Source organism: Rana temporaria, chromosome 5 (assembly GCF_905171775.1).
Source record: "Rana temporaria chromosome 5, aRanTem1.1, whole genome shotgun sequence".
Taxonomy (NCBI): Eukaryota; Metazoa; Chordata; class Amphibia; order Anura; family Ranidae; genus Rana; species Rana temporaria.
In genome coordinates this window covers 290942549-290969577 of record NC_053493.1, presented here as the reverse complement: position 1 = coordinate 290969577, position 27029 = coordinate 290942549, and the positions used below count along the sequence as shown (strand labels likewise).

General features: G+C 43.2%; 1 protein-coding gene across 2 annotated transcripts in view; it reads left to right on the top strand.

The window, feature by feature from the left end:
• Nucleotides 1-27029, top strand: part of ANKRD12 (ankyrin repeat domain 12) — a 174443-nt gene that overhangs the window by 94899 nt on the left and 52515 nt on the right. For both annotated transcript variants that reach the window (XM_040353967.1, XM_040353966.1), the window contains exons 4-5: nt 2940-3008; nt 22257-22403. In XM_040353967.1, coding sequence (XP_040209901.1) covers nt 2940-3008; nt 22257-22403 — 216 coding nt within the window. The remainder of the gene's footprint in view (nt 1-2939; nt 3009-22256; nt 22404-27029) is intronic.

The window sequence follows — 27029 nt, the reverse complement described above, 5'->3', positions numbered from 1 at the left end:
TTACATGCAAAAAAAGATGCATTTGTTTGTTTTGTAAAGGTCAACTTATCCTTTTAACCACTTGAGACCCGCGCTGTAGACAAGACGTCCACAGCGCGGCTCTCATCTGCCGGGTTTTATTTGCATTCCCTGTGCGCGCCACTGGGGGCACGCCCGGCGTATCGTTGAGATGACGATGCGCGTTTCTGGCGGCCGCGATGTCCGCCAAGTACCCGCGATCGGCAGTGACAGAGCAGGGACGTGGAGCTCTGTGTGTAAACACAGAGCTCCACGTCCTGTCGGGGAGAGAGGAGACCGATGCGGTGTCCCTTGTACATAGGGACACCGATCGGTCACCTTCCCCCACAGTAAGAATCTCTCGCAGGGAATAAATTTAACCCCTTCCTCGCCCCCTAATGTTAACCCCTTCCTTGCCAGTCACATTTATTCAGTAATCGGTGCATTACTATAGCACTGTTCGCTATGTGAATGGTTCCAAAATAGTGTCAAAAGTGTCCAATGTGTCCGCTGCAATATAGCAGGCCTGACAAAAATCGCAGATCGCCGCCATTACTAGTAAGAAAAAAATCCTAAATCTATCCCCTACCTTGTAGGCGCTATAACTTTTGCGCAAACAATCAATAAACGCTTATTGCGTTTTTTTTTTTTTTTTTACCAAAAATATGTAGAAGACTACGTATCGGCCTAAACTGAGGAAAAATGTTTTTTTTATTTTTTAAATTGGGATATTATTATAACAAAAAGTAAAAATAATTGTGTTTTATTATTCAAAATGTTCTGACTTTTTTGTTTATAGTGCAAAAAATAAAAACCGCAGAGGTGATCAAATACCACCAAAAGAAATCTATTTGTGACAATTCGCGCAATTGTCATTCAACATGCGTCAGCGCTGAAAATTAGTCTGGGCAGGAAGGGGGTTTTAGTGCCCAGTAATGAAGTGGTTAAGGACTGATGAACTGGAATATATAAATGTTTTTTTAGAGGGTTAATAATGCTTTAAGTTCTAGAACTGGAAATCTAAAAATCAAGAATTATCAACTTCAGAAATGGTTTATAGACTGCTTTTCATGGTGGTGAAGCATGTCGTTTTATATTTCGAGCCAAAAGCTAATTGTATCGCAGTATTCAAACAGATACAGATTGAAATAAAGTATCTAAAGCCATAACCTCTAACTTTAGTACAGATTCTTACAAGGTTGGAAACATTTTATTGAGCCCCTTCCCACACACACACACTTTAGTTCTCTGCTTTAGTCCCAAGTTCATAAAGGATGTACTGATAACATAACATGGTTGCTGTTCAAGTGATTCTAAATGTAGATTTTTTTTTTTCTAAAATAAAGCCAGCCCCCGCTCCCTTTTCACTGGTTGGGACTGTGAGCAACTGGCTCCTGCTGCTGTCTGAGCCAGTGAGGAGGGAGAGAGCAGAGAGAGCCTCTGTTCTCCTGCACAATGCTGGGTTGAGATCAGGCTAGGGCAAGTATAAGGGAGGGGACTCCATGCAGAAGGTGTTTTTACCTTTATGCAGAGAATGCATTAAGGCAAAACTAGTAAAGGCAAGCCATGTACTCTTCACCCATTTGGAGTACCAATCTTTTTTTGTGTGTGTGTTTAAAAGTGTTGTACAGATAAGAAAGGGTATTGTTTCAAGCTAAAATTCTGCACGTTTTCAGAAAAACCGCATATGCTGAAAGTGTGTATAAGCATGCATCTTACAATGAAGTATATATGCTGTTAACATGGACTACTGGTTATTCCTACAGTCATGGTATTTTTATATTTCACTTCGTCGATCAATGTTTTACACATTTTTATAACCTGTCTTGTCACTGCTGTGTCTATGCGCTTTTTTTTTTTTAAACAAACTGGGACATGGTATATAGTTCAGCCTTTTGCCGCTGCACTTGCTTTACAATTAAACTGTCGTCCTTACTGAGAAACAATTGGTATTTAGAGTAAATAAGCCATCAGTGTTAACATTCAAAAAATGTTAAGTCCAGCCTGAGCTCATTTAGCTGGGCTTCTCCTATGGATCACAGAAGTGCAATCAGTTTTGCACTCCTGTTACCCGTTTTCAGCAAAGAGCGGTCAGAAGTCTGCTCTCTGCTGATGTCGCCAAGATCAGTCCAGGCACCGCGTCACCCCGACCTTGAAAGTCTGGATCTGCCAGGTGCCTGGACTGATGCAAAGTGCTGACACTGCCGCTCCCCTCCACAACTCAGCATTCCAATGAGCGTGGAGGAGCAGGGCTGCTGATTGACAGTCAGCATCTCTACGCTTAGGGAGCTGAGAGAACCGAACCATCGGGGGTGTTCAATGGCTCGGTTCTCAGTGAAGAGGCACCAGGGGACATATGCGGCATGGGACCGATGCTGCATCTACCTAAGTAAGTATTAATCTGCAAAAAACAGGATTCACATTCTTCTCCTTTAAGCCTCTCTTTAGTTCAATATATTCCAGTAATACATCCAACAGAAAAAAAACGGACCCTCTTAAAATGGCCACAGCACACATTGGCAGTCCCTGGACAAAAATCCTCTGCCTACTAAATCTAAGTGGACTGACACTTTAATATCATTAGGGCGTTTTTCAAGTACATAGTTGGGAAAATGATGCTTCTAGACTTCTTGGGACCCCCGCACATCACAAAAACACATAAAAAAAGCTTTCTCCGTATTCTAGTGCAAAGAGCAATGTAAAAAAGCATAGACTGCAGTAACCTAGATCAACAAATGAGACTAAAGTCGTATCTCTGGATGATTCATCCTGATTGGTTGCTGTGAGTTGCTCATCTTTGTATTTGGCTTTTTTTTACTAAAGTTTGAGAGTAAAATTACATGAAGGATGGGTTTCCTTGCAAAGGTAGCCATTGCCTTCTCTTTTATGCTTGTCCTCTACTTTAATTGTTTCCTTCTTCCCTGTGCCTTTTAATCCTGTAGATTCTGAAGCGGGACAGACAAGTGAAAACTGGGGTGAACGAATAACTTCCTCCTACAGCACAAATGCAGGTAAAATTAACCATATATTACCATATATTGGGAATGAAATCACTCTTCATCAGTTTCTAGACAAGTCCTATAAATCTGTTTAAAGAATGATTCTTGCTATTGTTGCCTATGGTTAAGATTTCTTTAAGATACTTTAGTGATTCAATAAAAATGGTGTTCGTGTGCCACACTCCCCTCTTGTGACCCCACTCACCAGAGGTTATGGACCCTCAGCTTTACAGTCTGGGGTCAAAAGAGCTATGGAAAGTTTTGTGAGAATCCACTCCTCATACACCAGATCATTCAGATCACAGCTCTTTTGACCCCAGACTGCAAAGCTGAGGGTCCATAACCTCTGGTGAGTGGGGTCACAAGAGGGGGGTGTGGCACACGAACACCATTTTTATTGAATCACTGATGTATGTAATATATATATATATATATATATATATATATATATATATATATATATATATATATATATATATATGTGTGTATGTATGTATGTATGTATGTATGTGTGTGTGTGTGTGTGTGTGTATATGTATATGTATATATATATATATATATATATATTATACACACACTATTTTTTTTTTTTATAGCACCCAGCACTTTATTATAGTTTTGATATCTATTCTGTAAATACTATCCCTGATGATGTTTTTTTTGCACATTATGCAATTGTTCAATATTCTGCAAGCGCTGTTAATTTATATATCCAGTCTTGAGGTTCAATACCTTTTGTAATATCTGCCGCAGTTTATTTATTCATTTTATATTTTCATCTAGCGTTAATTTTTTTCCGTGTATGTGTGTTTGTGTGTATATGTATGTATATATCTGTGTGTGTATATGTATGTATGTATGTGTATATGTATATATATATATATATATATATATATATATATATATATATATATATATATATATATATATATATATATATAAAATTAAGAATGGTTTTGTTATATTGCTGTTGCCTTCATTTGTATTGCAAAATAACCCTAAAATTGTAGAAATGAAGAACACCTAATACGGTATATCCTTGTAACCCTCTAGATTACAACTTTGCCTAAAGCCTAATGGAAGCTTTATGCAGCGAAGATGTATAAACCGTATTAATAGAGGGCTTCTCTTTAGTTTTTAACAGTCAACAGTTCTGTTTTGTGCAGCAAGGGTTAAAATATCCTGTTCTAGAGTAAGACCACTGATTAAAGTGGCTGTAAACCTCAGACATTAAATATGAACAAAACATATCCTTCAATTAAGAGTACTTAAGGGGGTTATATACGAAAGGCAAATCCACTTTGCACTACAAGTGCAAAGTGCACATGGAAGTGCCGTCGCTGTAAATCTGAGGGGTGGATCTGAAATGAGGGGAAGCTCTGCTCATTTTATCATCCAATCACGTGCAAGCTAAAATGCTGTTTTTTATTTTCCTTGCATGTACCCCTCGGATCTACAGCTACTGCACTTCCAAGTGCAATTTCAAGTGCACTTTGAACTTGTAGTGCAAAGTGGATTTACCTTTAGTAAATAACCCCCTAAGGATCACTTCTGTCTGCTTCTTCGTTCCTCTGCTATCAGCATGAATCATTTCTGACAAGTTTTCCTGATGCCAAGGGGGAAAAAGATCTCCAGCTGATTGACAGCCTCAGCTTTTGTGCTGTGTGAAGGGGGTATGTCCCTTCCCTCCAATCAGAGCTCTCCTCTTTGAGCTCTGCGGAGTGTAACTTCAGCTCGCCGCCCCTTTTTCTGGACTGCTCAGACAAGCTTTAAAAATTCTGCTTTTTAAGCAGATCTAATGAAGAAAGCAGATAAACAGGTACAACTTATATAAGTAGGAGCAATTTTTTTTTTTATCTTTGTATCACCTGAGGCCAGTAACTTCATTGGGTATATGCAAGGGTTTACAACCACTTTAACACAGAGCACAGCATTTGTTTTATTTTTTTATTTTCACAAAGATTAACATTTCCATCCATTCCAATAAAAAGGTGTCAACAGGGCATTTATACTTTGTAAAGTTACTCATGTTTTTTGCTTGACTGAAGTTGCCTTGTATTGAATTATGTATTAGCAGAACTAAGACATCATTTTGCCAATGTACCGCTGCGTACTGATACAATTTTTTAGTAAGCGCTCCTCAGTAGAATACATATTGTTTTTTTTTTAACTTCAAAAAACAAGTTTATTGAGATGTGTTCAAGGTGTACAGGTCATACAATACAGGAGTTACATTTCCTCCTGACTTACAACATATGTATTCTGAACTCAAGGCCTTCCGCCTTGACAATATGTTCCAGGTATGTATACCTATCTTTATTACAATCGCCATTGCCATATCTTACATGAGGGATCCCTTTTCGTATTTCCCAATATGCAGTGGTCATACATTTTCTTCTTCACCCACTTCCTTCCCTGTATTACTCCTGGGTTATACTGTGCACGTTTCCCCATCCTCTAACCACCTGTCCCATACACTAGAGAATTTTTGTGGACGGCCCCTATGTTTATATATCATTTTCCTGTAGGGTAATACAGCATTTATTTCCTTCTTCCAATCCCGTAAGGATGGAGCCGTTGCTCGCAACCATGTCTTGGCTACCACTTTTCTTGCGACAAACAGTGATTCCTGTATAAATATGGACTGGTATTTGTCAACCTCAACGTCTGGTATTAGGCCCAGTAGGCACAGTTTTGGGTCCATTCCCACTGGTGATCCCATATTGTCATGCAGAAATTGCGTCACTTGAAGCCAGTATGCCTGCATGTCGGAGCACTGCCATATTAGATGGTAGAAGGTGCCCTCCATCAATAGACACATGGGGCATGGTGGGCTTCTCGTGGGTTGGAATTTTGTCATTCTCAGTGGCGTCAGGTATGCTCGGTGTATTATATACAGTTGCGTCAGTCTGTCTGAGAGCTTGGGAGATGCGGTCTTCACTCCCTCCAGAATTTCCCCCCATTCCTCTGACTCGATGGGGCCTACATCCTGCTCCCACTGTATTCTTGCTGCCTGGGTTATTCCGTTTACTTTACTTTGCCTGATAGCATAGTATAAGTTGGAAATGAGTTTGGTCGGGTCGGCTCCAAATATGATGCCCAGCACTGGTGAGACACTCAAGTCTACTGCTGCCGATGCTATTTGTTTGCTAATTGCGTGCCTGAGTTGCAGGTATCTGAAGAGGAACTGTTGTGGAAGGGAGAACTCCCTCCTTACCACCGAAAAGGGCTTGACCCCATTTTCTGTTAGGATCTGGGAGAGATAGAGAACCCCATATGCTGCCCAGATCTGTGGGTCTGGTACTGATGTCAATTCGGTCATGCCTCCATTTAGCCACAGCGGCGTGTGCGAGTGCATATGTGTCCTGTGTTGCTTTTTAAGTGCTATGTCCCATATCTTTTGAAGGTGTATTAGCATACCGGCTCCAAACTGCGATGTCTTACAGCCCCCCTGCCCTCTTCTGAATATCGCCTGGCAGGGGGTGTGAAACACCCCTCCCGGCTTGTTGCAGACCAGCGATCTGTATCTCCCCGACTCAACTGTGTTATAATGATAGAGGTGAGAGAGTTGAGCTGCTACATAGTAGTCCTGGATATCTGGTAGTGAGCAACCCCCCTCCGCCGCTGGATTTTTAAGTACATGCCATGCCAGTTTGTGTCTGCCAGATCCCCATACAAAGGAATTTAGTATGGCCTCCATCTGTTTGAATATCTTCAGTGGGATATATAGGGGAGCGTGCCATATCATATACAAAATTTTGGGTAGTAAGATCATCTTGATTAAATTGATTCTTCCCATGACCCCCAGAGGTAGTCTCGCCCATGCCTGTGTTCTGGATTTTATAATTTCAAATAGAGAGTCTATATTAAGGGACACATACTCCTGTAGATTTTTGGTGACCATAACTCCCAAATACTTAACCTCTGCTACCCTTTGTAGTGGCATTTCCGATTGGGTCTTTGACGGGGGGAACTGATCTAGTGGGAGGATCTTGGATTTATCCCAGTTTATTTTGAGCCCGGAGAATCTTCCTATTTCCTCTATGATGTTCAATGCCGCTGTTAGTGATGGGCCCTGGTCTGCTAAATAGAGGACCGTATCATCGGCATATAGTCCTATCTTTTCCCATGTGTCACCTTTTCTAAGTCCAATGACCTCCGGGCTCATCCGTATGGCGATAGCTAGGGGTTCTGCAGCAAGGGCATACAACAGTGGAGAGAGGGGGCAGCCCTGTCTCGTACCCCTCTCCAGGGATATATGATCCGAGAGCCAGCCGTTAACGTAAACCCTAGCTCTGGGGGTCTGGTACAGAAGTCGCACCCATTTTATAAAATTTGGTCCGAATCCAAAGCACCTAAGGCATTCCCACAGGTATGGCCACTCGACTGAGTCGAAGGCCTTGGCCGTGTCTAGCGCCACTACTACTCTCGTCCCCGTGTTATCGTGTTGAGCTTGGATATTCATAAATAGTCTACGTATGTTCATTGCTGTATTCTTCCCCGGCATGAACCCGGTCTGATCCGGGTGCACTAGGGAAAGAATAACCTCATTTAGTCTATTGGCCAGTACCTTGGCCAGGATCTTTATATCCACTGGCAACAGGGATATAGGCCTGTATGACTCTGGGTATTGTAGATCCTTGCCCGGTTTTGGTAGCACTATGATCTGGGCTTCCTGCATGGAAGAAGGGAGCTTCTCTAGTTCAAATATGGAATGAAACAATTCCTTCAGTTTAGGGATTAGGACCTCTGAGTAAGTGGCATAAAACTCTAATGGTAGACCATCTAGTCCCGGCGCCTTAGATTTGGCCAGTTGCGATACTGCATTATCTATATCGTGCGTTGTAACCGGGGCTTCTAATAATTTAGCTTGTTCTGAGTTAAGTTTGGGGAACTGCAATCTATGTAAATAATTTCTAATTTCCGCTGGCGTGTTTTGACATTGCGATTTATATAGAGCCCCATAAAAATCTTTGAATCTATCTGCCACCTTCGGGGGGTCTGTGATCACTGAGCCGTCCGGCTCCATCAAAGACACCACCACCGGAGGCCTGTCCTCCATGTGCGCCAGATATGCCAGCATCTTCCCTGCTTTTTCTCCATGTTCGTATATCCTGGTCTTATTGAAAAATACCCGCTGTTTAGCCTTTTCTATAAGTAGTTGTGATACCACCCTGGATTGTAGCTTGACCTTAGTGAGATTTTCTAGAGATGGCTGTGCATTATAGGTCCCCTCCAGATCCTGCAACACTTTCTCAGACATGGATACCACCTCCTTCGAGGAAGCTTTGAGCCTATTAATCCTGTTGTCTAAGATCCTACGTGCATGTATTTTAAATGCATCCCAATGCTCATTTATCCAGGTAGCCTCCCGCCCCTCCATAAAATAGAATGTCAGTTCCCTGTTCACACTATCTTGGTCTGTCAGGGCTGTCAGCCAGTAGGGATTTAGTCTCCATATCCTCTCGGGTGCCACCCCCAGCAGGGACATCTGTACCCAGCACGGGGAGTGGTCCGAGAGGGCACGAGGAGCAAAGCCTGCCCCTGTCACTCTCGGCATCAAGGGTTTTGACATAAGTACATAGTCTATACGGGACATGGTTGCATAGCTCGCCGAGTGGCATGTATACGCCCGAACTTCCGGGTTTCTCTGTCTCCAAACGTCTACTAACGCGAATTCCTGAAAAAGTCTACTTAGTCTGGTCTGTCTAACAACTCCCACTCTCCCCTCTACACCCCTAGGGCGATCCATGTATGGATCCATGGTCATATTAAAATCCCCCATCCACACAGCCGGGATATTCTGGTGTCTGGCCATAAATTCCAAGCCTTCTATTACGACCTCAGAGCTGTATGGAGGGGGGATATAGCATATTATCAACACCATAGGGATTCCCCCAATTAATACATTCATAAACAGATACCTCCCCTGCTGATCAGACTGCAGTGTTACAAGCTCAAATGGGGCGGCCTTAGTCACCAGCAATGACACACCTCTGGAAAAACTGGTATGTGTGCTGTGGTATGCCCAGCCAATCCATGGACGCTTCAATGCCGCCTGCAGATGGCCTGTAACATGCGTCTCGGTTAGGGCTATTACGTTAGCTTTCTGTGCTTTCAGATATGCGAGAACAGCCGTTCTTTTAATTTTGTCTCTCACCCCTCTGACGTTCCATGTCAGAAATTTAATTGTTGTCATGTCTGCATCTCATATACATTTCTAAACCGTCTCGGTCTACCCCACAGTTCACTGACCAATTGCATCTGCCTTTGACTCCCAAGCATATCCATCCTCCTCCAGTACCCCTGCTTCCCACCTTGCACATCTCCACAATACATAGAACCCAACTTTACCCTTTGTGGGCCACAACGGTGGCTCCGCCCGTAGGCAACCTTCCCCCCTCCCAGCCCAGCACCCCCCAAACCTGGTGCGGGCATTTGATCCCCGAACAAAATAAACCAAACTGTCTCAAAAAACATCCAGCTTTGAACTCCAGCTGGAGGCACATTACTTGCTTCTGTGTGTAAGGACGTTACATCATACTTTTCCTTGGGGACGATTGTCCACTGATCCAGGTGTGGATCTAACACGTGTGAGATCAGTGATCCCAGGCAAACATTAGGCCTGGGCTCCTCTTGCACTAGAGGATTCGGTGCATCAGGCTTCACATTGTCTCAGTCTCTTTCCAACGGCCATTATATGCGTCTGGGCATCCGGCTTGCGGCTCTTGTCCCTATCCAAGCCTGTGTCTAAAGGTGTAGAAATATGGGGGACTCGGTCTTCCCCCCCGGGCCCGGGGGGGAGGCAAAGTGGGGGGCCACCTTCAGATCAATCTGACTGTACAGATACTGCATGGTAGAAACAAACCATATGGGAGAGGGGGGGCTGGAAAGCGAGCTAGGTGTCTCGTGCCCCAGGGGTGTCTGCACAGTTACACTGTCTTGTCCCGCTATTATCCATGACTTTGGGGCCCCCTCCTGTGGCAGTATGTGTCCATTCCTCCCCCTCCACCCCATCTCAAGTGTACTCACGATCGCTCATTTACAGGACCATTCCTGCCTTCCCTTCCGATCCATCCATGCCACGGCCGCAGCAGGTGTGTCAAAAAACTGTGCTTTTCCATCTTCCTCCACTCTCAGACGGGCAGGAAACAGCATGGAGTATCTGATGTGCAGCACCCGGAGTCTGCGTTTCACTTCCTGAAATTGCGCCCTTTTCTTCTGAACTTCACTGGAAAAGTCCGGAAAAACCGCCACGTGGCCATTTCCCAGCTTAATATTCCCCTTCTCTCTGGATAACCGCATAATGGTGTCTCTGTCCCTGAAGTTTAGAAACTTTGCGATAAACGTGCGGGGGGGTGCTCCTTCAGGTGGGGGCTTAGCTGGTATCCTATGCGCCCTTTCCACCGCAAACATCACTGAGAACGCTTCTCTTCCATAAGTTGTGATGAGGAGGTTTTCTAGGTAGTCGGCTGGTTCTCTGCCCTCTGCTCTCTCTGGTAAACCAATGAATCGCAGATTACAGCGGCGGAGTCTGTTCTCCATTTCGTCCTGATGTGCATGGAGCTGGTACATTTGGCGCTTTAGTTCCTCCGTTTCCTGCTGTAAGGGGTGCAGAATGTCCTCTGCTGCTCCTATCCGGGTCTCTGCTTCTGTGACCCTGTCTCTCACTGTGGCTAGGTCCTGTCTCATTAGAGATATATCTATTTTGACCTCGTCGATCTTTGTTGTTAAGGTGCCCTGCAGCGCTGCGATCGCTTCCAGCACCTTCGCCGTGTCTGCGGCCTGGCGGTCCTCCCCACGTTCCTCGCCGGCGCCATCTTTGGCCTGGTCCTCGCCTCCTTCATGCCGGAATTTTGCCAGCTTGTCGACCGCTGAGGATGGTTTCTTTGACGGCGACATTCTCTCTCTGCTCCCCGGACCTTCCAGCCGGTGTCAGCGCTGTTTGAAGACCCAGAATATGCGTGCAATCTGTTTGTCAGGATCTATTGCAAGAGGAGCTCTGTCTCCGCACGTCTCACTCCATTGCCTGCCAGGCCACGCCCCCAGAATACATATTGTTTACATATTGAATTGACCTGGTCTGTTTTGAAACCTTGACACGTGCATAGCATCACTAGGCCTGTGGGGCTGCAGCCAACAGGTGGGGGATTCCATCCAGTTTGGGAAATGTGCATTCCGCTGCACTTTTTTATTTTTTAAATACGTTTTTGGTGTTATTAGGTGTTTGCTGGCATTATTGGAATTTTGTTTACTTTTTGCTGCTGTGCTTTATTCATATGAACATATATTCCATACTGCAGGGCTCGACAAATCCCATGTCGCAATTGCGACTACTAAATGTGGCCTGGTGCCTGGGCTGTAGTCAGCCCTGTTAGCAAGCATTGGGGGGCGCAGCCGGGTGCAAGTGTTTTCTGATGCCGGGTGTGTGGAGTGGCAGCACTGTGAATGGCGGGTTAGGGCAGAACACAGGTCCAGTTGGTGTAGAAGAAAAATTACTTATTTTTTAACATAAATTAAGAAAAGTGTTTGGGCCCAATTTGGACATTTTCACTTTTGTTGCCAGCGGTTTAGACATTTAGGCTGCATTAACACCTGAGCGTTTCACCGCGATTTTGTACAAGTCACCAATGTAAAAAGCAGAAAAATGCCTGTAATCTGCCTCAAAGAAGCTCATGTTCTTTTTTTGAGCTTAAAGGAACACTAAAGGTTAATTTTTTATTAGATCAATTGATTGCTGTAAGCTAGAGCATTTAATCACTTACCTCGTTTTTCCTTTTGACCTCCAAAATACAGTAATCCAGGTTTGAAAATGCCATTTCCTGTCTCTCCTCTTCTTGCTTTCCACCAGCATCTGAGCTGTTTTGCATGGTGGAAAGCAGAATGTGCTCACCCCCTCCCTATGACTACAGCCCTGCGTGAAGATGCTCTCTTATCCCTCACATGCATGGAGGCTAAGCCTAATGGGAACTGTAGTTCCCATTAGGCCGTGATGTAGCAAGAATGAATGCGCACCGCAAACCAGGAAGTCAGTGAGAATAATGATTCAGGAGTGACGGAGGTGAATAAAACAGCTCGATTTCAACAGGTATCAAACTAGTTATAATGCAAAACATTACTTTTTACTTTATCAGCTACTGTCAGACTTTAATTTTAAGAGGAAAATGTTTTTGTCTTTACAACCCCTTTAAGGTGTTTTCTGGCATTTTGCTTCAGGTGACAGAACGCTCAGATATGAACAGGTGCCATTTGAAATTAATAGGATTTTTATTGGGCGTTTTTTCGGGCGTCTTGTGAGCTGAAAACTCTCAGGTGTGAATGCAGCCTAATGGCTTGTGGCTGTGTGTTTAGTTATTTTGAGGGGACAGCAAATTGACACTGTTATACAAGCTGTACACTCACTACTTTACATTGTAGCAAAGTGCCATCTCTTCAGTGTTGTCACATGAAAAGATGTAATAAAATATTTACAAAAATGTGACCAATGTAATCACTTTTTTGTGAGATATATATATATATATATATATATATATATATATATATATATAGTTTGTGTGTGTGTGTGTAAAAAAAAAAAAAAAACAATGTCCAATAAATATTGTAGCGGCACTCTTGTTCAAACTCAAATGAACAAGCTTCTTTATGTGATGAAACTTATAAAGGAAAGCAATAAGAGGTGCCCAAAAGTGCAGTTCATAAGTGCAAGCGATGAAAAATCTTCAGAGTCCACCATTAACCCATGAAGCACCTCGTGACCACAGGAAGCCCCTCTCGGGGGTGCACTTACCACAAGGATAAGCGTATATTGCCTTAAGTCCAAGCCAGATCTTCCTTCTCTTTCCAATCACCTTTCACCACCATACAGGACGCATAAAATAAGGATCCAATGGGCTCATGCAAATGATATTAAATAATCCACATAGTATGATATTGTTTAAAAACTTTAATACCCAAATGCAGCCCCCCTTACAATATATACGTACTCTGTGCAAATTTAATAAAGCATTGATAAAGTGCGAGTGCTTAATGCTCATCAAACTAGAAGCGAACATACCGGTTTAGCAGCTGTCTGTGAGGTACAAATCAGCTCCGTTTGTCACTTCCGGGTATCTCAACGCTCTGTGGAGCGCAAATATCACTTCCGGTTCGACGTCGAGACCACGACCCTAACGCGTTTCGTCACTTCCGGACTTCGTCTGAGGGCGTGGTCTCAAAACGTCAGCACTGGCTTTTATCTATGGATAAGTGTACCGCCCCGGACTTACAACGAATCCGAGGTAATACTCCAACACATCACACACGCCCACTCCCCAGTAAATGCAATTCATGCAGACACCAGGAATAGATTATACAGGACATGTGTGCCAGAGTTAGAGAGACCGGAAACAACACTCGGCAATGATGCAAACGCCGATTCACCCACTAGAGGGCAGTTCAAGCAGTATGTCAAATCTGTCATTCATCTGATATTTCTCATAAATAACAGAGTAAAAATAATGACATACCATATATCAAATATAATTTGTCATATTAAAGGCGCTTGTATATCTCATCCTTATGATAAAACACATTAATCACAATGAGAACTCATTAGATGATGATAACATGCTACGCATATTGATCACAGTAGAAAAATAAAATCATGATAAAATAATACACCCCGCGTCATATGATAGAACCAAATATGTAAAAAAAAGAAAGATATAGATAAAATATAATAAGAACATCTATCTAAAAGGTGGATCAAGCTATGTAAATCGGCTGATAATTCATATGTGAATATAATAACGATCAGCAAAGATCAACAATCAATATACTGTGGGTTGTATTAAAATACCCATAACCCAATCATATAATTTTTTTTTTTTTTTTTTTTTTTTTTTTTTTACCACCTCAGCTAGTACCAAGTTCAAGAGACCAGCTCATGATTTGATGCTTCTTACGTCTCTGTTTGTGGGTTGCATCATGTGTGGTATATATTCTCTGGGCATTTTTTTTTTGAACAGTGGACATGTGCGCTAGAAAGCAAATTATAAGTGTCGCTTTCCCGCTAGGGTGCGCCAGTGACCAGTTACAATTTTTATCCCCGCCCCCCTCCCCACTCCCCTCATGGCTCCCATCATGGCTCCCGGGGATCTCACTCTCTTTACCTAAGAGAATATAGTTTTAGGTTTTTGGAAAGAGGTAAAAACCACACGAGCAGGACCTGGCGATGGCTATCGGAGTGATGGGTGTTATTTAATTCTGCTTGGTTATACGCTAACTCTAGTGCCCCCTAACCTTCTCCGCATAGCTCCATGTTTTTTTATATTCCTTCCATTTTTCCCATTTCTCCCCAAACTCCCTGTGTGTCTCTGAGAGGCTTTCCTTTAACTCTTCTAACCTAAATGTTTCCTCTACTGCGTCTATCCAATTCCAGACCTGAGGACTTTCAGTCTCCTGCCACTTTTTAGGTATGAGTCTCTTGGCTGCATTTAACAAGTGGGGGAGTAAGGACTGCTTATAGTTTCTCACCCCCCCTTGGCTGCAATGAAAGAGCACTACCCAGGGGTCCTTCTTTAGTTCGTCACCAGTGATGGTCTTTATTTGACTTAATATTGCCTCCCAATAAGTTTGAATTTTCGGGCATAGCCACCATAGATGGGCCATCGTACCTCTTTCTCGGCAGCCCCGCCAACACTCTGCTGTCTGTTCTACTTTATATTTATTTACTTTATCCGGGGTGATATACCACCCAGATATACACTTATAATTTGCTTCGGCGGTTCGTATGTCTATTGCTGATGAATGGGTTAATTGCATGATCCTCTGGAAAGTGTTTGTCCCTCTAGGAATTCCAAGCTCCCTTTCCCATTTTTCCAGAAAGGGTGCTTCTCCCCGTGATCCTATCTTAACCAGTATACTGTATAATTTAGTGATAGTGCCCTTTGAATTTTTTTTTATACATATCTTCTCAAGTGGAGTTAACTCCTCCTTCGTCCGTAATGGGTGGTGGAGGTGCCGTGCAAAGTGGTGCAGCTGTGAATAATGCCACCTATCGAGATTCCAGTAATCCGTTCTGGATTTCAAATCGTCATAGGACATTATCTCTCCTTCTTTTACTATATCGCCCAAGTGTACAGTGTCACCCCTAATCCATTTTCCCCCGATTTTGTATTCCCCTGGTGCAAAATAGGGATTTTCTTTCAAATTCATTAGAGGGGAGTTAAATTTCCCGTCTAATTGTGACTGCGTCCTGTCCCACATTCGTAAAGTATATCGTGTTATATCGTGTACTTTGTGATCAAGTGCTCTATAGTGTGCAGGGATCCAAATAATATTATTCAAGTGTTTGCTTATTTGGGCTTGTTCAATTTGTACCCATCTTTTGTCAGGCCTACCCCGGGCCCATTCTACAGCGCGAGACAGAACCGCCGCCTTATGGTAGCTTTTAATGTCCGGGACTGCCAAGCCGCCGAGTGGCTTTCTTTGTTTAAGGATAGAGAGGGATATTCTATGCTTTTTATTTTTCCAAACATAATTTAATAGGAGGGAATTCAGAATTCTAAGAAATTGCTGAGGGAGAGCGATTGGGATTAATAGAAATTTGTATAGTATTTTTGGGACTATTACCATCTTCAGCATATTGATGCGCCCAATCCATGATATGGGTTTGTTTACCGTTTTTTTTTAGTTCATTTTTAATCTCATTTAATAGAGGTACAAAATTTATTTTGTACATCTTCTGCACCGTGTTGGCCAGTTTAATACCTAGATACTTTAGTTCTTTAGTCCAGGGGAACGCGCAGATTCCCTTGACCAGACCTACCTCCCTTTTGTTTAGGTTGATGTTCAAGATTTCTGATTTAGTTACATTGATTTTGAAGTTTGAAATAGCGCCATATTGTTGCAATACTTTGGAGAGCTTTGGGATGGATTTTACCGGGTTGGTTACGTAAAATAACACGTCGTCAGCGAAGGCCGACAATTTGTGTTCCTCCTGTTCTACTCTGACCCCCTTGATATCTGGGTCTTTTCGAATAGTAGCCAATAAAGGTTCTAAGGATAGAATGAAAAGGAGGGGGGACAGGGGGCACCCCTGTCTTGTCCCATTTTTCATCTCGAAAGACTCCGATAACATGCCGTTAATTTTAATTTTTGCGGTGGGGTGGTGGTAGAGTGTTTTGATCCAGCGGGCCATCCTATTCCCTATCCCCATGGTGGTAAGGGTCTTCATCATGAGCCCCCAGTCTACCCTGTCGAACGCTTTTTCAGCATCAACCGACAGGAATAGACCTGGGGGCGCATTCTGCCTTATGGTCTGGAGCAGGAGGATTGCTCTTAGGCTGTTGTCTTTGCCCTCTCTATTGGGGACAAAACCTACCTGATCAGGGTGCACTAACAGGTGCATAACCCCTTTCAGGCGTTCCGCAAGAATTTTAGCAAAAAGCTTAATGTCAGTGTTCAGCAGGGAGATAGGTCTGTATCCCGAGCAAATTGAACGATCCTTCCCCTCTTTCAAAATTATGGCGACCGTGGCGGCTATTGCTTCCTTGCTAGTTTCGAATTCGGACCCAAGCCCGTTGAAATATTTGCACATCCTCGGTATTAGGATGTCGCTAAATCTTTTATAGTACATGACGGAAAAACCGTCCTGGCCGGGACTCTTCCCGCCCAACGTGTTTTTCAACGAGTTTTTTATTTCTTCTTCCGTTATAGGACGGTCCATATTGAGACTTTCTATCTCCTCTATTCTGGGTAATCCTGCTTTATCCAAGAAATCTCGGGTCTTAGCATCTCTTTCCCCTGCCTGCCAGGCTGGGTGTTTTATTGTATATAATTCCTCGTAATAATTTTTAAATGTATCCGCGATTTCTCTGGTTGAATAAGCAAAATTCCCATCTTTCCTTTTAATTTTTTCAATGTAATTTCTGGTTTTCTTTTTTTGGGCCATTTTAGCTAGGAGCTTACTGGGTTTATTACCCCAGATATACCTCTCTCTCGCAATACAGTTAAGTTTGTTCCTGGCTTCTTGCTCCATAATCTCCTTGAGTGCATCTCTCTTTAAAATTAGGTTATGGTAAATCTCTTTGGAGCCCTGAGCTTTATGTTTCCGTTCTAAGGTCTCTATATCTTTTCTCAAAGCATTAGTTTTACATTTTCTCTCTTTTTTTTTTTTTACAGCCTCAGCAATCAGGATTCCTCTTATATATGCTTTGTGTGTCTCCCAAAGGGTGGCACTAGAGACTCCCTCTGTATCATTAAAGAGAAAAAATTGTTTGAGTTCGGCTTCTACCCTACTTGCCCCGCCTTCGTCCCGAATCAAGTTGTCGTCTAGTCGCCACTCAGACCGTTGGCTCTTTTGTATAGATGATTTAATTTTCATAGTTATTGGGGCGTGGTCTGAGACGGTCATAATTCCAATGTCCGTCTCTATGATAGAATCCAGCAACCTATGATCAACCAAGATGTAGTCAATTCTGGAGTACGTTCCGTGGGGGGGAGAGAAAAATGTATAATTTTGTACATTAGGATGGAAGATCCTCCAAGCATCTACTAATTGACTATCGTGAATCTTATGCTTTATTTTTTGTAGGTAGGCATTAATTGTCTCCCTCCCCCGGAACGTACTATCTTCCTTCGGATTCATAGCAAAATTCAAGTCTCCCATCAAAACTATATAACCTTCTGAGAAATTTTTCAACTTCCCCAGGATTTTTCCTAGATATTGGGTTGAGTGTATGTTTGGGGCATAAATGTTTGCAAGCGTATAGACCGTGTTATCTAGTTTTCCTTTTAGAAACAAGAATCTCCCTTCGGGGTCTGTCATCCTTGCCTCCAAAATAAAACCAAGCTCTCTTGTGAACCCAATTGCTACTCCCCTTGACCGTTTAGAGATGGCGTCTCCATAGAACCAGATTGGGTATCTTGGGGAGTATAACTTGATGTTTGAGTCTAAGGTCAAGTGAGTTTCCTGAATATACACTATGTCCGCCCTATATTGTTCAATCTCTGCTAAGATCTTCAATCTTTTAACGGCTGAGTTTAATCCCTTCACATTGTAGGATAAAAATTTTACTTCTGCCATATCCTATTCCCGTGACACCTCCTCCATCTTTCTGGGAGATCCCCTGAGAGCCAGATTTCCTTTTCCCTCCCTTCCCTCACCCCTTCCCCCCCCCCCCCCCCCCCCCCACCTAGGCTTGAGCATCGCCTCAGAACCGTAGAGATCCTCGGTCTCCCCTACTCGTCGGTTCTCCTAAATGAGGTGGGCCTCCCGACACCCCGCCCTCCCATGTTCCCCCCAGGGTAGTCTTCTGGGGGTTGATCTTCTATGGGTGGAGTTGCGGATCTGCCTCCTTGCTCCCCTTTCCAGTCCCCCCCCCCTTCCCCCTCCCAACCCCCCCAGATGCCCCAAGTCTAACTTCTCTTAAGCTGCTAGAAGGACCCATTAATGCCATACAACTATTCAGCCCAGCCGGGAATCTCCAGCACAGGCATATTTAATTTGCAACAAAACCCTTCCAAGTCCTCAGGGAATATCAGCTTAGCAGAGACCCCCTCTTTGCGGCCTACCAGGCATGCCGGGAACCCCCATTGATAATTTATATTGAGCAGGCGCATCTGTTCCAAAAGGGGTTTCAGGGTCCTTCTTCTGGCCAGGGTCTCCCAAGCTAGGTCAGTAAAAATCTGGATTTCAGTTCCGTCGTAGCATAAAGGGGGCTTTCTTCTCAGTTTTGTCCAGATCTCATCTTTATCTTCGAAATATCTGAACCTCACGATGATATCCCTGTACCATTTGCCTCCTCCCTCCCTAATCTTTCCTACGCGGTGTACCCGTTCAATTTTGAGGGGGCCCTCCATACCATTATCTAGAAGGGGGAGAAACGGGTCATTGAGAATTTTTCTCAAATCTTCGCCTTTCTCCTCTTTGATGTTTCGTATTCTTAGATTCTGTCTTCTATCCCGGTTCTCCTGGTCCTCTAAGCGGTATTGCAACCACCTCTGGTTTTGTTTCATAGTCTGATGTTGTTTTTTTAGATCATTTAATTCTAGATCCTGCTTTTCCATTATTTTTTCCACTTCCTCTACCCGTTCCAACATATGGAATAAGTCCTTTCTCAACGAGGTAATCTCTTCTCTTATCACATTTTCCAGTCTCTTTAGCATCCCATCTAATTCCCCCTTTGTAGGGATATGAGTGTCCGGTCTGGGGTCATCCGTTTGACTGATTTCATACTCACATTCTATTGATGTGTCTGCAATTGGGGTGACCGCCCCCCCTGCTCCCTTCTTAGTTGTCCCGGTTTTTTTTCCGCTTTTTTTGACAGACCTGGGTTTTTGGAGCTCCCATCGGGCGTCATGTAATGTCTGATTGTACTAGTGGGGGGATTATCTTTAGGGATTTTCGGGGCGGCCCCCCTTGTGGATCTATTCATGTTGTGTTTTTTAAACCCTCTAATACGCTTCCCCAGTTTGAGCAGCGGGTAGTCACTACCCCTCCCCTTTTTTTTTTTTTTTTGTTGTTGATGATGGGTTTGCTTTTTAGGGAGGGAGAGCGGGTCTTAGGGGTGTAGATTTCCCCTTCAACAGGTTTTACACTAGGGTTCTAGGGGGTCCAGGGGGCATCTATGTAACCGGTAGTAAGTAAAGGGGGAAGTTCACCCACACACTGTTTTCATAATGCTATCGGTCTGAGCCTTCTAAGTATGGCCCCCGGGGGGTACCAAGGGAGCTCTGAAACCCAGTCACCGGAGAACCCACTAATAAAAGAGTGCCACCCCTTGGGGATATTTATACTATCTTCTCACTCTTGGGTTTTGTATCCCCATCAGGAGAAAGCACTCTGCTGAGAATAGCTTAGCGGACTTAGTTCCGTTGCCCCTTGACCTTGGCTCTGGGAGGTCAGCAATGCCCCTTTTGACGTTGGAGGTCACCCGGGTGTCCGCCCGGGTTAGAGGAACTAAGGGGGGCTTCGGTGGCTGTTTACAATAGTTGGAAATGAGTCGGTAGTGATTTGTATGTACGTGGGTAGGTGCGTATGTTTACGTGTCTTTCAAGGTTTGCGCCAGCAGGGACGGCCCCAATATCGCCGCTCTCTCCTCTAACCGCTTCTCTTACCCCGCCATCAATCCATCCGACTCCGTCACCCCTCAGGCCAGGTAAGGGGTCTATATGAGGTGACCTAGGGTAGGTGAGGTAATCCTCGTGGCGTCCAACCTTGAAAGGTCTGACCCTATCCCGCTGTGATTTCTCAGGGAAAAACAGGACATGCGACTCTAGGAATAAATGCCTCGCTGATTTAGACTGCGCATAAGAGACTTTAGGGGGGGTCAGTCAACAGATCCCGAGGAATATTACACCTGGCAATACCACCCCTCACTGTGCAGGACCGTCTAAAATTGTAGCCAAATTCCCTGTAGTCAGCTGGCCATTAATATGACAGAGAAATTCATTGTAGAGAAAGGTTGTAACTTAGTTCCTGCAGTTATCGACTTAATACTTGAGTAATTTGAGGCTTATTCTATATTCTTACAGTCACATATAGCATTCTGGTATGAGGAACCAAAAAAAAAAAAAAAAGGGTGATATGCTGTACATATACTGCCGATCTTACCGATCCCTCCGTTTCAATGTTGACCTCTTACTCAGTTTACTGGCATTTTCAGGCTACATCTGCGATGCATTGAATGCTAAAGGAAAGGTATTACCTGAGTGCCGGGAGGGGCGTTGGGGTCAGCAGGGGGGCCAAGGACCAGGAGCGCCCACCTCGATTTGCAGCTCCTGCTCCCTCCTCCCTGCACCGCTCGTTCTGGCGTTCCGGCGTAACCCTCGAGGGAACCGAGGGGACAGGAGAGGGGGGGGGTCTCAGCTGGGCAGCGGGGGAGAGCAGTTCGGACGGTCAGCGGTCTAGCAGCTCAGCAGACTCCCACTCTGCGTCGTGGCTGCCACCGCTGATACGTCCTCGGATCTTCCGGCTTCGTCCATCCCCCGTGAGCAGGGCAGGTCAGGTCCGATCCGTGGCGCGGGCGCGGGCTGCTCCTCCCTCGGCGTGCGTGCCTCACGTGCACCACGTCATCCCCCCAATCATATAATTATAATCATAAATCTCGGGGTGGTTCAAAAGATAATTACCGTAAATGTTAAAAATGATATCGATAAAATCAGGATATGACAAATTCTGTTAAGTATCACTAATGAAACCATTAATGTCTAGTTCTATATTCAGACCTCTGGGAAATAAAACATTGGTTAAAAAAATCCACTGGGTTTCGCGATTAGACAATTCACGAACAAGGTGAGAACCCCTTCAGTGTGTCTCGAGGAGTTCTACCCCCCCAGAATTCCAAACCAGATGGATCTTGATTGTGTTTTAGCTTAAAATGTAAGGACACATTGTGATCTTTAAATTCGATCTTGATATTGTGGATATGCTTGGCTATCCTAACCGTTGGCATCCTTTTTGGTACGTCCTATATATAATAAACCGCAAGGACATTTTAGAGCATAGACCACATGGGTACTGTTGCAGGTAATGAAATGTTTAATATCAAAGTTCTGGTTGTTAGAGGTAGATGTAAAATTTCCATGAGTGTCCACACATCAAAAAACATACCTGACAATGCACCACAACATGTCTACGTGACTTTTTTCAGATATGTGGTGTGGTGTATTGATGGTCAGGTATGCTGTTTACTGCGGGGATTTGCATTGGGGCATGGTTGAATTAAATGGGCATACCCCAGCCAAAAAAATACTCGCAAGAACAGCATTTAGACATCAGATGTGGAACTCTGTTTCTCTGTCAAGCGAAGCCCCTGCTGTTTTACTTGTGGGGGGCTGGGCAGCACTTGCCAGCTTGCATTCTCACTCGACAGAAGAGCATTTTAAATGAAACTAGTACAAGATGACCATTACCCAAGGAGAGAACTGCAGACAGAGGTTTCCATAGCAACAAAAATCAGCTGATGCTACACATTCATTTAAGATTAGAGCTCTGCGTGTGACTGTGGAAGACACCCTCTAAACTCTACTGTGACAATACTTTGCTTTTATCATGTGGTGGTGGTGTTTTTTAATTGGCGTTTTTTTTTTTAACCTTGCTTTAGTTTCACTGTTTGCAATTGACAGGTGTTTTCGCTCAAAAAAAAAAAGAATTTACAGTGTTTTTATATGTTTATGTATAAATTCAATCAGACTGCATATATAAGTGTACAGATCTTGTTCTAGCCGAGCCTTTTTACATGCACTTTTGTACTTTTGTACTTTTTGCAATTACAGAGAAAGAAGGTCCAGAAAAAAAGAAAGTAAAGAAAGAGTCTGGAAACAAGAAATCTACTCCAGTTAACATCCTCTTCGGTTACCCGTTATCTGAACGCAAACAGATGGCACTTCTCATGCAAATGACTGCCAGGGACAACAGCCCAGGTACCTGATTTATTGCTGCCTTAAGAAAGGAAAGCAGATTGTTATGGTAAACATTTTACCTCATAATGCGCAGAACATTACATTTGTTTATGATGGAAATTGTATACCCACCATCTGCAGCCTTACAGTTCAGATGCTGATTACCTTTGGCAGTATCTGAGATGTAGCTGATAATTTGTGAATGTTCTGTTAAACAACTTCTCTGTCTTACAGTTGTTTATATATCATATGCAGATCATTAATTGGCAGTGGCAACTCTTCGAACAATATATAGGGGGGCACAGGAGATACCACAGTCAAAACTGGAGGGGCACGAATAACCAAGATCCATACCAGGGACTTTAAAGGGGTTGTAAAGGCAGAAGGTTTTTTAACTTCATGCATTAGGATAAAAAGCCTTCTGTGTGCAGCAGCCCTCCAACACTTACCCTGAGGGCACCACTGATATTCAGCACTGATGGCTGGCACTGATCTGACTGATGGGCACTAATAGATGGCACTGGGCTGCATAAAAGCAGCACGGACATCTTGTTACACCCAGCCCGAACTATATGGGCTGGGTGTAACCAGATGTCCGCTGCCGGATTACTGCGGCCGAGTGCAGGGTGTGCCAAGATGGGCGTCGGGATGTTCAACTGCTGACGGTAACATGGAACGTCACTTCCGTTACCGAATGTGATAGCTACAGTCACTGATCCCAATGGATAAATCGTCTGTGCCCTGCTTCCCTGCCAGCTTGCCTAGTTCCAATGCTTGAGTACTCGCGCTCCGCCCGCTGACTTCTGGTTGCGCCGCCTCTCCCAGGTATCGGCTTAGGCATCGGGAGCATTTGTGCGAGTACAAGTACTCGTGCAAATGCTCGGTATCTGTGCCGATACTAGTATAGTTTTCAGGACAACCCTATAATGGCACCAACTGTTGTCGCCCTCTCACCAAGCTGCTTGGCTATGTAGCCCATTTCAGCCTTGTGTAGGTCTACAATCTTGTCCCTGTCATCCTTGGACAGCTTTTTGGTCCTGGCCATGGTGGAGAGATTGGAATCTGATTGATTGCTTCTGTGGACAGCTGACTCCCTTTAAGCGGGTGCTCCTAAGGGCCCTTTCAGACGTGCGGACCGTATGTCCGCTTTTTCATCCATCCGTTTGCGGATGAAAAAGGGACATACATTGGTCCCTATGTGATTGCGGGTGTCAGCGGATAAACATCCGCTGACACCCGTAATCGCCCACCTCCACAAAGATCTGATTTTGCAGACGGAAGAATGTCCTATTTTTTTTTCCCGTCTGCGGATCGGATGAACACAGACACACGGCCCGTGTTCATCCGATCCCCCCATAGGGGAGAGCGGAGATAAGACAGGGCAGTCCCTGCACAGTGTGCGGGGACCGCCCTGTCATCCGACGGCTCAGTGGGGATCTACGGAGCGATTCCTGCTGAGCTTACAGACACACGGAGGCGGATCATTACTGATCCGCCCCGTGTGAAAGGGCCCTTATCTTAGCTTGTTGCCTGTATACAAGACGCCTGGGAGCCAGAAATCTTGCTGATTGAAGGGGTATCAAATACTTATTTCTCGCATCAAAATGCAAATCAATTTATAACTTTTTTTGAAATGCGTTTTTCTGGATATTTTTGTTGTTTTGTCTCATACTGTTAAAATAAACCTACCATTAAAAGGTATAGACTGATCATTTCTTTTTTTAGTGGGCAGACTTACAAAATCAGCAGGTGATCAAATACTTTTTTTCTCACTGTATGTATGTTAGACCCATATTTAAGGTGTAACATGCTCCTGTGCAGCAACCTCCCACCGCCAGCACTCCCCTGCTTTGTGACACTGATCAGGGGATCCCCCTGTGCATGCTGTCGCTCCAGCAACACGGCTGTGCCATTCATTCTCTGTTTCCTGTGAATGAATTTGACTACAAGTATTGTCGTTCACTGTAGCTGACAACTTGTAGTTCTCAATGAACTGTGAAAGTCTCAGTGAGTGCTCTAGTAGTCCATTGACCTTCCTGCCATTCAGTAACTGTTTCCATATCAGGGGTATGGGCAGATAGTGTACTGAGAGTCTGCAGGATCAAGGCATTGCACCTGCAATCTGCTGATCGCGGGTGCAATGCATAAAAGGCTGCAGAGTAAAGAAAAATAAATAAATGCACATTTATTGTTTATTTTTTTTACCTGCATTTATTGTTATTATTATTATTATAGATGTGCATTTAATATTAAATAAAGCAATGGTTGGTAATGGAAGTGTGTCCCAGGGAAGAGAACCCAAGGGTCTTTAAACCTCTATCCTCTTATTTTTCTTTCTTATCTTAAAGTGCTTGCAGGCATTGTTATTCATCCTATTCATGAAGCGTGTGCAAGTTCCCTGCAGGTGGTGTTTGACAGTCCGCTCCCACCACCCTCTTGCTAAGATAAAAGCACTGCGATGGTGTTCCTTATAGTGGAGCAAAATGTAGTGTTTTCACCATTAAAAGCGCATTTTGTGTGTGTGTGTGTGTGTGTGTGTGTGTGTGTATATGTATGTGTGTGTGTGTATATATATATATATATATATATATATATATATATATATATATATATATATATATATATATACACTTTTATTTCATTTTTTATTAAACTTGCTGGGTACAGGTTTGCTTTAATTATTGGTCACCAAAGATCCCCAAAGGTTTTTTTTTTTATGTAAACATGCATCATTTATTGTATCTGTTATAGTAATCCTAAAGACTTTTATGCTGACAATAATGATAAAATGTGAAATGTTTCAGACGTGTAGGTAATTGAACTGCTCTATATCTATACCCATGAAGTTTTTATTAGATTCTTTGTGACAATTTTTTGGTGTTTTGCCCATTCTTTTGTGCTAAACAGGGACAAATGCTAAAAGTATATATTTTGGTATCTGTTCTGTTCAACTTAAAGGAGTTGTAAAGGCAGTCTTCATTTGACTATGCCGATTATGTGCTGAAGTAGATGTGTACTGTCATTTTAATAGCCATTCTTTTTTATGGACATACTAGCTGAATACCCGGCGTTGCCCGGTCTTCCTATCTTAACTTTTGGGGAGGAAAATCATAGTAATATAAATATACCCATCTTTTATATAAGGGTGTAGGTAAGGGTTAATTTAACTGTCATATATTTTTATTTGGCATATAAGTAATATGTGTACCAGGTATTATTGAAATATCTGCAGGCGTACAGAAGTTATGTGGGAACATACATTTCCCATTGATTTGCATGGGACTTTAAACAAAAACCCCGACCCTCACAAATGGGGGTAGTTAAGGGATAAATTAACTATCCTATAGTTTAAGTGGACATATAAGTAACATGTGACCAAGTGTTATCGAAATATCTACAGCCGTTTGGAAGTTATGAAGTAACATGTATTTCCCATAGAGTTGAATGGGACTTTAAAGAAAAACCCCGACCATGGCAAATGGGGGTAGTTAAATTAACTATCCTATAGTTTAAGTGGACATATAAGTAACATGTGACCAAGTGTTATCGAAATATCTACAGCCGTTTGGAAGTTATGAAGTAACATGTATTTCCCATAGAGTTGAATGGGACTTTAAAGAAAAACCCCGACCATGGCAAATGGGGGTGGGTAAGGGTTAAACCACCTATCCTATGTTTGTTGCTGACATATAAGTAACATGTGTGCCAAGTTTCATGTTAATATCTTTAGCCGTTTGGACGTGATGCTGGAACATACATACACATACATACACACACACACACACACACACACACACACACGTTGAGTTTTATATATATATAGATTTGAATTGGATAAGTGGTTTATCTGCTTTAGGATCCATTCATATAGAGATGTGTGCGTTGAGCACGTGTAATTGCACATGCATTAACAGTATTTTGATGCTGTTATGTTTTGAAATACACTGCAATATTTTATATATATTTTTTTTAAACTTCACATAGACTGTTTTGATTCTCACATTTATGTGCATTGCAGTGTGCTTGCATCCTTTTACACACTTTGTGCTGAAAAAATAGGGCATGTTCTACTTTTTGTTTTATACCTTTTTTTGTATTTTTTTTGTTTTTTTTTTGTTTACATTTTCTTCATTATTGTCAGGACTGAAGTAAAAAGGAAATGTAATTGTATGAGTTATTTGTATTTTCATATTCAGCCAGCAAATGTTTCCCTTCTAACTCCTTTCACTCCTTTAACTCCTTTCACTAATTGTATACCATCTCTTTAGCGCCCCTGTATCAAGATGCCTCTTCAAAGCGTTTTTAGTAGCTCAAACTAAAATTCACAGACATGTAATTCCCCCCTCGCCTCCTCCTTCCTTAAGACAGCTCTGTGTAAGGGATTTAATAATAGATTGGAAGTCTGAAAGAAAGCAGCTTCTGCTCAATCCATAATGCCCTGGGAATAGTATGTTTTGTGCATTCTGTTGTTAAATGGTAATTTGTGAAGATTTTAGATAGATGGATATACAGTGGGGCAAAAAAATTATTTAGTCAGCCACCAATTGTGCAAGTTCTCCCACTTAAAAAGATGAGAGGCCTGTAATTGTCATCATAGGTATACCTCCAACTATGAGAGACAAAATGTGGAAACAAATCCAGACAATC